Source organism: Labeo rohita, chromosome 6 (genome assembly GCF_022985175.1).
Source record: "Labeo rohita strain BAU-BD-2019 chromosome 6, IGBB_LRoh.1.0, whole genome shotgun sequence".
Taxonomy (NCBI): Eukaryota; Metazoa; Chordata; class Actinopteri; order Cypriniformes; family Cyprinidae; genus Labeo; species Labeo rohita.
In genome coordinates this window covers 30816187-30828341 of record NC_066874.1, presented here as the reverse complement: position 1 = coordinate 30828341, position 12155 = coordinate 30816187, and the positions used below count along the sequence as shown (strand labels likewise).

Genomic DNA, 12155 nt, shown 5'->3' with positions numbered 1-12155 from the left:
ATCTGAATTTAGTTCGAATTAATTCAAAATTTTAATGTGTATATATATATATATATATATATATATATATATATATATATATAATATTCATGAGAATAATATTGCAATGCAAACAATAGTGCATAAATAATATTTATTTTATTTTTTTACAAAATATAAATACTTTTGATTTTATTGTAAAACATGGTTTAGAGATGTAACACTCAGCTTCTTGTATTAAATGATTAACTAGACTTAAATAAGATTTGAATACTGTTGGCGTCATTTTGAGAGTGTTGGGATGTGGCATAAAATGAGTTTAAGATGGTGGAAGATTTGTAAGGGATAAATGGAGCCGTGATGAATTGAATACACGGAATAGAGGCGGTGAGAGAGATAAATGTGTATGCAGATGTGTTCTGTCATTATGGTGGGTGTCGTCTGCTTCAGCTGTGTGTGCATGTGTGTGGGCAGCACTAAGAGACTGACTCCTCACTTCTGCTTTGGTCTGTTTGAGGGTCAACGCTCCCGTTGCTCTATATTCGGCATCCACCCTCATGCAAATGCTTACTCAACGTTTCCAGAGAATCTGATAAAAATGACCCTTGCATTTTCTGTGTGCTTGCACATAAAAACCTCTGATTGAACTTCATTTTATGATTTATAAGCTTTCTGGTGCCAAGGATCCTCAAGTACGATGATCTACTTTCCGAGGAGCCCTTTCCAAATACATAAAGACAGCTATATAGAGAGAGTTAGAAAGATTTAAGAAGTAAATGAATACATTTATTGATCAGAATTGATCAGAATTTTACATTGTCACAAAAGATTTATATTTCAAATAAATGCGGTTGTATTGACCTCTATATAAATATGTGGGTTTCCACAATAATATCAACATTGACAAAATGCGCATCAAATCAGCATATTAGAATGATTTCTGAAGGATCATGTGACACTGAAGGGTTTTGGGGGTTTTTTTTAAAGGTGGCTGGAATGTGATCGTATGCATTTTTTGTCATTTTAAGCGGAAAAACTAGCATTTGAGGAAATGAGCAGTTTTTGTTAGAACATTGTCACTATAATAGCTCATAGCTCAAGGCCACACAAACTCTCAAAGAGGAAAGAGATCCCCCATCCTTCCTTCCACTGGCATGTCATCTTTCCCAACATTGGGAAAACACCCTGTGGTCACACACTCCCTTTCATATGCTGCTGCACGATCTGTCTTGTCTTGTATTTAGGGGTAATATGACCTTTGATCCAGTTTGTCTTTTGGTTTTATCAGCCACTTACTAATTCTGAAAACTGAAAAGGGCTGAACACATTTCGTTGTGGGTATTTACATGAAAGACTTTGTTTGAATTCACTAGTAATTCTCTGGCAGTGTTGTTCTATATTTGCATTTCCTACCATGTATAATTTTGCATTTCCAAATAGCTAGTAGCCTAGTTTCATTTCATTAGTAGCCATTAGTATTTGATTCATTACTAGCCTATTTTCACCACATGCATTTTATGAAAGTTGTTTCCAATAAAATTACTTTTATCTGTAGTACCTCCTACTTAAGATGGTCCTTGCTATGATGTTAGTCATCTGCAGCTGTATGAGGAAAACATGGCTTTATCCTGACACAGTCTGAATCATAAGATAGGGGCTGAATAAAGTTAGCATAAGTGATTCAGAGGCTAGCGCTTTTATATCACCACAGCACACCCATAAACCCATCCTAGCGCTGTTTGATTTACTGCCATAACTCTCACAGATGGTGAGAAAATGAAAATAAATATGGCGTCTAGACCTATGATGCGTCTCTGAGTGCTCATTCATCATTATATCATACATTTGTGTTACTCAGAGGTCTACGGGGCAGACCGCTCAGAAGACTTGGACCTTTGTGGGGATTGTGAAGAAAAAGAGCGTTGGATCTGAATTATTAAAACTCATGCACATTAGTATTCCAATGGTGCTGCTGCTGTGTTTGAGATGGTATGAAGATCAGTGCTGTGGACTTTCTGCTCTCTCGCTCTCTCTCACTGGCATCTGAATTAACTATGTTTAAATATGAATTAAATGATTTTAAACAGCTAGAATTTGTTTAGATTTCATCTCAGATTTAATACATTGAGAATCAATGTCTTCATTTTGTCTTCCATGTTATTTAGACCTAGTATGCTAAATGATATACAGCACTCGTTGTTTTAAAAATGAAATTCTTGAGGGCCCTTAGTCATAGATCCAATGCAGTACCACCTACTGGCTAGATGCTATCATCATCATCATCATCATCAGTAAGGTTCCTTTGCCCTACTTCTCACAGAAAATCTGCACACCTGCCTGTGTTTATGGAGAGAAGGTGTCTGTTCATGACATCATTGCTTCCAACCGCTCGGGATTTCTAGACCTGAGGGAATGTCTCTCTGGCACACACACCATTGTCTGAGTGGCTCTGGGTTATTTTCCCATCACCTCCCTTTTCTGTTTTTAAATGAGGTTTGTTTTTGTTTTTAAATGGCTCAAATGAATTGCACACTAAAGCTGTTTTGCTTTTCTAAAACGGTTCATTCCACTTGGTTGTACTTAATCAAATGCATATTTCCCCATACATTATTAATAATAGTGTTAATTAATTGTAATTTTTTTTAAAAATATAAAATAATTTATTAAATTATATTTATTATTTTATGTATTATTTTTTTATTGTATTATTGTTATTATATATTTATTTATTTATTATATACATCACTCTCTCTCTTTACATATTTTATTTTTATATACATCTTTTTTATTTTATTTTTTAAAAATCATGTTTTTTTATGTTACCATGTTTTTGTTTTATTGTGTTAGCTTTTTTTTTTTTTTTTTTTCTCAGATATTTTAACAGAACTGCAGTTTGATTGAGATTAATAGGATGCACAATGAAAAAATGATTTTGAAAATTGTAAAAAAGTTATCAGTTACCAGTTTTTGCAAATGAACTCACTGCCGTTCAGAGGTTTTTTTTTGTTTTTTTTAGTTATACGTTTTGTTTTTGAAGAAGTCGTCTTTTTTTTTTGCTCATCAAGGCTGCGTTTATTTGACTAAAAGTCCAGAAAAAAACTGTAATATTGTGAAATATCATTGCAATTTAAAATAGCGGTTTTCTGTTTTAATATACTTTTAAAATTAATTTATTTGTGATGCATTGTTGAATTTTCAGCATCATTACTCCAGTCTTTACATGATCCTTCAGAAATCATTCTAATATGCTGATTAATTAAGGGCCATGTGACACTGAAGACTGGAGTAATGACTGGTGAAAATTCAGCTTTTCATCACAGAAATAAATTATATTTTAAAGCATATTAAAATAGAAAACTGTTATTTTAAATTGCAATAATATTTCATAATATTACTTCTTTTTTTTAATGTATTTTTGATCAAATAAATGCAACTTTGATGAGCATAAGAGTCTTCTTCAAATAACATTACAAATCTTACCAGATACCAAACATTATATATTTATTTATTTTTTTTTTTTTAGAAGAAGAAGATTTGAGTGGTGATTTCCAGTATAAAACTCACCACCATGATGTTAACATGATTTAGGTAGTCGCTAGGGTGTTCCTATGCAGTTGCTAAGGCGGTGTGCTAGTAGTCGACTCAAAGCAACTCAATTATGATCACGCTGTAACACCTGCTGAATGTTTCTACTGGACTGAAGTCTTCTGAGCGGTTTCTAGTATACTGTTATGCTATTTCTTGTGTGCTGTAAGGGTTTTCTTTCACATTCTTTCGCATTTCTCTGTTGGGTTGTATTCTGTTGACAGGAAACAGGCTCCTGTAACATATTTCAGATATAGCTGCATGTTTCCTAAGCCATTTGTCTTTCAGACAGGTCGTGGGATTTATCAACAGACCTACTGACCTTTGCCCTTTAAACTGAAGACGACCTCAGCCCTAAGCTGTCCTATGCAACCCAGGTTCATTTTAGCCTTCACTTCAGGCTATGTTTGAAGGTGTAATGGTCTAAGAGCATCTGAACACACATACGGTCACACAATCCAGCACAAGGTCAATGCACTCAAGCACCAGGGATCACATCTCTGCCTGGAAGGTCAAAGGACTTAACTGAGTTCCGCAACACTGACGAGAATTGCTTAAATCCTAAAAATGCATACGCAGCAGTTAAACTGATTTGCAGAGGTTGTTTAGATTTACTGTGCTGTGGTGCTTGTGCAACGCTAGGGCATCTGATTCTGTTATTTGATTGAAATGCACTCTAGACCTCAGAGGTGTCCTCTAAATGCTAACGAACCTTATGAGGATTCTGTTTTCTTAAATAAAATATGGTAAATTGAAAATGTAAAAATGTCCCATTCTGATAAATATTGTGATCTCAACATTCCAGCATATCTAATCAGCTCTATTTCTAATGTGAGCGAACATCATTATAAACGTGTCTGAAGAAAGCTATAGTGCCTCTGAAAGTAACCATACATGTGTCTTGCATGCCAGCTTTGAGTGCAGAAGATCAGGTGTCTCAAAGGACACCTGAGGTTATTGTTAGCAATAGGGATGATGGGATCAGTGGTGTATGCATCTGAATGTCCTACAAAGCTGTCAGAATGCTCTCCTGTTGGAGGAATGTTGGAAATGTACCCTTGTGTATTTTTGAGAGCTGCAAATTGGCTGCAAACACATGCACAAAGGCTCTGAAAGGTGAATTTGGCAGTGATGCCACAGAAGAACCAGTTATGGTTCTTTTAGGTTGTGCATTTGACAGAGATGCTAATTAAGAACCTTTTATTTTTCGTTTTTTTTTTTTTTTTTTTAGCAATATATTGAATTTGCACTATGTATTTGTGATGTGTTTGCTGACACATCACATATATCGTACACATATCATGTGTTGCTAATACAAAATGTGACCCTGGACCACAAAGCCAGTTGTAAGTAGCACGGGTATGTTTGTAGCAATAGCCAACAATACATTGTATGGGTCACAATTGTCAATTTTTTTTATTTTAGGCCAAAAATCATTAGGATATTAAGTAAATATCATGTTCCATGAAGATATTTTGTACATTTGCTACCGTAAATACATCGAGAGTCAATCTTTGATTAGTAATATGCATTGCTAATAACTTTTAATAGCAATTTTTTTTTTTTTTTTTTTTGCACCTTCAGATTTCAGGTTTTCCAATAGTTATATAGTTAATATAACATATTTATTATGATGTATAAATCTCAGTTTAAAAAAATTGATTCTTATGACTGGTTTTGTGTAAAGGGGGCAAAAAATGCCCCTGGACAATTAAGATAGACGACTGCCACCATTAAAGTGAAACGTGAAATGAATTCCCTTAATGGAAAAGTTCGTTTCTGCCCCTGATGAATGCACACTCACGCATACCCAGTTGAAAAATGCAGTAATGTAATTGCAAAAGCAATGCGTTGGGGGGTGATGCATCTGCTGAGAGATGAAAAACAGAAAAGGCCAGGTCATGTGTTTAAAGCTCCTCACGTGGTGTGTGCTGGCATGAGGTAAACAAACCTCTAAATGTGATTAACCTCTCATTTCTCCCATTGCATTTTATCAGTATAAGCACCAGGAGACAGAAACAGTCATCATATCATTAAAAATCACTCAGTTATGGTCTCATATTAAACGCTTTGCATCTACTTTCGATTTTTCTTGCAAACTTGTATCTAATTCATGTTTTCCTGTGAGTGAATCCAATTATTTTCCATCTTATTTTCCATCATCAAGCTGTGTTATATTAGCCTTCCTGCACCGTAGAATCTAGATATCGATGTCAGTTGTTACCACTGCTATGTAGTACTAGTAGTGTTATCTAATAGCTGCTATGGAATGTAAGGGGCTCTCAGTGGCAGCTGGGCTTTAAATGCAACACAAGAACACATGCACACCATACAGCCCACCTGTGTGCCATTACCAGACCCCAGATCCGTCGTCACGCCTGGTCGCGAATGACCTGTGAAATTTGCACAGAGAGGTTCTTAGAACTCCTATTAGCATTGCAGCAAATATTTGCATGGTGTATTAAGTGTTTATAGAAACTTTACCGCCTCCTAGTGGTTGAAAACAACATGAGTTTTAACAAACTGCCAGGCAAAGCTATTCCTTTCTTCACATATCAGCAGAGCTGTTTTGCATTCATTGTTGTTTTAGTATTATTTACATGCTGTTATAACATTTGTCATTGCCATGAAATCTTGCGAAAATTGCAGCTGATGTGTCCTGTTCATACTGTTGCCAGTCACAAGCAAAGTCTAAGTCTTGTCCTGTCAGTGGTTTATGAAATATTGTTGTGTTTGCGTAGGTAAAGACGAGGTGCGGATGCAGCTGGACAGCGCTCTTCAGGACGTTAACACGCGCTACGCAGTTTTAGAGGAGACTGAGAAAAGAGCCGTGTGTCGAGCACTTATCGAGGAAAGAGGAAGATTCTGCTCATTCGTCACAATGCTCAAACCTGTCCTGGTGAGTGCCTCAGCAAACTCTGATAAGACACTATATTTTGCAAAAAGAACATGCCTGCTTTAAGACGAATTTTAACATGAAAAAAAAACGATATTTCTGGTGCCGTGTAATACTAAATGCCTTTAATTGATGCTGTTTTTCATTAAGCATTAATAAATCGTTAATGATTCTCACTTCTGTTTTACATTAAAACATCAGAATGGATTAGAGTTATGAGAGAAGTGCTTAAATGCCATGAAAAATACTTAATTATTCAAAACAATTTCCTAGGCTGTATTTTCTTCATGCATGCATTTCTTTTTATTTTTTATTTATATATGCTTTTTTATTTTTCGGCTGAAATTTGACAGATTCATCCAGGTGTGCTGTTGTAAAAATACAGTCAAACCAAAAATTACGCACCAGATATAGTTTTTGATATTTTGTACTAGTGGGTGCAGGACACTATAGTTCATTTATGTAAGTGAGGATAGCAAAATAAACGGTGACCTATTATATCCAAAAAGTCTTCATACAGTGGACTACCAGTAAAACTGATAAAAATTTGTGACCAAAAATTTTATTTGACACTTTGACTTGACCATGTTTTGTTACATAAGTTATCAGACGTGATCAAGATGAATTTGTTCAGACACAGTTTAACTTGAGTTCTTGTCATATTTTATTACCATTTTCGAAACTATAGCAAATACACTTTGATAATGTGAGAAATGTTGAAGGTGTCTGAATAAATTTTGGTTTGACTGTATTTATATTTTATTCTGCATGAATATTGACACAGTTTTTTTTTTTTTTTCTTTGTAATGCCAGGATGAAGAAATAGGCATGCTTGGTGAAGTCACCCACTTACAGACAATTTTAGAAGATCTTGGCAACCTGACTGCTGATCCCAACTCACTGCCTCCTGCTAGTGAACAGGTATTGCATAGCTTCTAAACTGGTACATTAAGTCTGTTTTTTTTTTTTTTCTGAAGAGCTGTACATGTTTTTGTGCTCTGACTTTCTGGTCTGGTTTTGTTTATGCAGGTTATTCTTGATCTGAAAGGCTCGGACTACAGCTACTCGTATCAGACTCCACCCGCGTCTCCTAGTAACACATTATCACGCAAGAGCAGCATCAGCAGGTGAGTGCAATGTCAGGAAGAAATGTTTGTTAGCTAACTTGCCTTTAGAAACACTTATATGACTATTGATAATTATTGATCATATCATTTCCATATTGTGAGCAGAATTTTTTTTTTTTTTTTTTTTTTTTTTTGGTAACCTCCAGTGTCTTACAGTAACATAAATTTGCAACATTGACCGGCTGACTGCACATTGCCTTACATAATGTTATTATTTTACCTTAAAAATGATCAAAAAAAAAAAGTGAAGGTGACAAACAATTGCATATTGTTGTAAATAATCAGTATAAACTCACTCTCTCTTAGTAACTACACATCTGTGCGTCATGTCCCATCTCTGGACTCCATCTCCAGTGCAGTTGATGGGCTTCATCTGCGAGCACCAGATGCAACACAGGTACCATGGATACACGCGCCACAACACAAAACAATGAGTCCAAAACATTTAGTTGGTATATTAACCCTAAGAAACCCAGACAGTTTGAATAGTTTGTCACTCAGAACACACACACAGCTTCATTCAGCCCAAAGAAACACATACAGCTGTAAGCACCATTACAGCCCACAGTTTGCTGTGGTGCCTAATCCAAACCTCCTCAAAATCCAACCTCTTAGGACCCCAAGATCAAATCAGCAAATTGATCATCGATACATAATCATAATCAGACAGTGCTTCAATTTAATTTAGTTTGTCTGGGTATTACAGTACACCGTTGAGGTCAAAAATTTACACCCCCCTAAGAATCTGCAAAATGTTAATTAATTTACCAAAAGAAGAGGGATCTTAAAAAATGCATGTCATTGTTTATTTAGTACTGACCTGAATAAAATATTTCACATAAAAAAGAAAGAAAATAGCTGAATTTGTAAAAATGACCCCGTTCAAAAGTTTATATCCCCTCGAGTCTTAATAGTGTTGTTGCCTGAATGATCCACAGCTGTTTTTTTGTTGTTGTTGTTGTTGTTGTTGTTGTTTAGTGATAGTTGTTCATGAGTCCCATGTTTGTCCTAAACAGTTAAACCACCTGCTGTTCTTCAGAAAAGTCCTTCAGGTGTCACAAATTATTTGGTTTTCCAGCACTTTTGTGTATTTGATCCCTTTCCAACAATGACTGTATGATTTTGAGATCCATCTTTTCACACTGAAGACAACTGAGGGACTCGTATGCAACTATTACAAAGGGTTCAAACACTCACTGATGCTCCAGAAGGAAAAACAATGCATTAAGAGCCGGGGATGAAAACTTTTGAACAGAATGGAGATGTGTACATTTTTCTTATTCTGCCTAAATATCATATGTTTTCATTTAGTACTGCCCTTCAGAGACTACAGAAGATAGTTAGATAGATATGTTTTCAGAAGACAAAAAAAGTTAAATTTACCTTGATCTTCAAATTTAAAATATTTCATCCCTGGCTCTTAATGCATCGTGTTTCCTTCTGGAGCATCAGCGAGCATTTGAACCTTCTGTAACAAAAAACACAGCTGTAGATCATTTAGGTAACAACGCAGTGTTAAGAATCAAGAGCATGTAAACTTTTAAACAGGGTCAGTTTAACTATTACTTTTTCTTGTGGACTCTATGCAATCATCTTTCATGTGAAATATCTTATTCAGGTCAGTACTAAATAAACAATAACATGCATTTTGTATGACCACTCTTATTTTGGTAAAAATTTTGCAGAATCTGAAAGGGTTAAACTTTTGACCTGAACTGTAAGTGTAATAGAAATAAAGTAGTATTTCACTGTTGTGATGCTGAAAATAGTAACAAATTAAATGTATGTAATTAAATTATAAATTTGATAATAAATGTGTATTGTTTTATTATACAGTTCAGTGTTTTACAAAAAAAGTAGCATAAGTTAATACAGGATCTCTAAATCTTCTAAATTATAATACAGTTTGCTATGAGTAACATTAACATTACTACATTAAGATATTACATTTTATATTGCAAGTTTCTCTAAAATATTGCAAATGATGCGAATATGATTAAAAATGCATTTATTTGCATGTTTCCTAAACTAAAATCTGAACATATGATAAAACCAGATTAAAATCTTATTTAATTTTGTTGACATATTAAGGATGTTTATCTTTAGCGCTCTATAAATTAGGGAAAAAGTAAAGTTTTAGTGTATTACTGCTGATTCCTGGCTCAGTGCAGAAAATACTCATTTTGAGAAAAAGCCTTTAAAGATTTGTGTTGTAACTGAAATCTACAGATAGCAAAATAGCCTCAAAATCAGCCATGCATGAAAAAGCACAGAGTAGAGCTGTAGTGTCATTTTACAATTTCTAATCAGGCACTGAATAAAATACCCAGAAGGATTTAATTTCGACTAAGAAGTTCGCTTACGGGTCTAAGGGGGTTTGGATGTTGACTGAGGCTTGGATTCATCTAATCTCATGTTTCTCTTGTTCCACTCCTCTCTGCCCCTCACCTCCATCTCCCAGCGCTCACGCAGTCCTCTCCTCCTGGTCGGAGGGGAGGAAGGCACTCGCTCTCTCAGTGAGGGGAATTCTCCCACAATCCCTCGCACGGGCCATCGTGGCCAACACCTCCGGCACAGGAGCACTGTGAGCATAGACTCAGTGTAGTGCTGTGTGTGACTGTGAATGGATTAATTACTGTTGCATGTACTACTGGACACTTCCCTCTAATGGTTTTCTTTTGTGCTCTGTGTCATTGTGCATGTGTGGAGGTTGTGTCTGTGTGAAGGTAGACGGCGCCCTCTGCAGGCCATTTAGAGGGACATAATATTACACAGGGAGAAAGAAGCCATTTAAGCAAAATAATTTTCTGCTTTTAATGTCTGTTTTGAAATATAATATCAGTCCCATGTCTTAAAACAAACACACTAACCAGTACACATGTCTACAACTAAAAAAAAATGCATGCTCTTTCAGGCATCTGAACTTTTCTACACTTACCAGAATGTCATTAAAGTCAACATGAAATCAAAACTGATCATTTATATTAATTTCTGGTCATGTTGTGCACATCTTTTGTAAATTTTAATCACTTTTCCTTTCCTGCCGATGGTTTAATGTTAACCAATGGCGGAACAGCTATTTAAAAGAGAAGTTCACTTCCAGAACAAAAACTTACAAATTGAATCACCCCCTTGTCATCCAAGATGTTCATGTCTTGCTTTCTTCAGCTGTAAAGAAATTGTTTTTTGAGGAAAACATTTCAGGATTTCTCTCCATATAGTGGACTTCTATAGTGCCCCTGAGTTTGAACTTCCAAAATGCAGATTAAATGCAGCTTCAAAGGGCTCTAAGTGATCCCAGCCAAGGAAGACCGGTCCTATCTAGCGAAACGATCGGTTATTTTCGATTATTATAAATGATATACTTTTTAACCTCAAATGCATATCTTGTCGAGCTCTGTGTGAACTCTGTGTATTCATTTCGTTTCGTTAGATAAGACCCTTCTTCCTCAGCTTGGATCATTTAGAGCACTTTGAAGCTGCATTTAAACTGCATTTTGGAAGTTCAAACTTACAATCACCATAGAAGTCCACTATATGGAGAGAATTTCTGAAATGTTTTCCTCAAAAAACATAATTTCTTTATGAATGAGGAAAGAAAGACCTGAACATCTTGGATGACAAGAGGGTGAGTAAATTATATGTACATTTTTGTTCTGGAAGTGAACTTCTCCTTTAAGATTTATTATATGCTACGGTGTAGATTATGCAGCCTTTAAAAAATCTAAAATATTTTTGTTTTGACCCACAGATTATTTTAAATGATAAATGTGCACAGAGGCTAATTTTAATTAAATATTCTAAAATATTAAATATTCTAAAATATTCTAGCTTCATGCATTCTTTGTTCAAAAAAAACAAACAATAACATTTTTAACAAAAATTAGACAATTGCATTTTTTTTTTCCAAGCAGAAAACTGATTTTATATTTGCTTTTTTCCTCAGTTCCATATGGTAGCTTCATTTGTGCAATGACAAAATAATTCAGAGTTTGCATCTTTAAGCTTGTCAAAAAAATTATGTAGAATGTTGTCTCTGTTTTGGGAAAACATAATTAGAATAAAGGGTTCTGCGATTATAGCAAATAATAGTAAAAAAAAAAAAAAAAAAAAAAGAATTAAACACTGAGACACTTTAGAGGGTGAACTTGACCGTCAGTCTCATTGTTCTCAAAAAACCTAGTATTCACATGGAACGCTCATTTTTTACTTTCCACAAATTTCCTAATCGCTCAAATTAACACTCGACACTTGAATTGTCACATCGTTTGCGAACACCATTTCATGTTGGCTTTAAATCCTTATTATCTTAAGCACAGTGTGTCATAGTGCTTTCTTTTTATTACTTTCTAAGTTGGCATGGACTAACAGAGTATATTCTTGTGTAGGAAAAAGGCCAGATCTCTCCTGGCACAGAGAACGGGACCTCCATGCCCCCACTGCACAAAGCTTACAGCGGGCATGAGGAGAGAGCCAGGGCGCTGTCCACCTCAGGCAAGGTACACGCTCAATTTAATTCAGGAATGATTTCTTAATCTGAACCAAACGTGAATCTTACATACCTTTTA

At 35.2% G+C, this 12155-nt stretch overlaps 1 protein-coding gene across 1 annotated transcript in view; it reads left to right on the top strand.

The window, feature by feature from the left end:
* Positions 1-12155, top strand: part of mtss1 (MTSS I-BAR domain containing 1) — a 55336-nt gene that overhangs the window by 38390 nt on the left and 4791 nt on the right. The window contains 6 exon segments of the mRNA XM_051112251.1: positions 6306-6463; positions 7274-7381; positions 7490-7587; positions 7894-7984; positions 10049-10171; positions 11976-12086. Coding sequence (XP_050968208.1) covers positions 6306-6463; positions 7274-7381; positions 7490-7587; positions 7894-7984; positions 10049-10171; positions 11976-12086 — 689 coding nt within the window.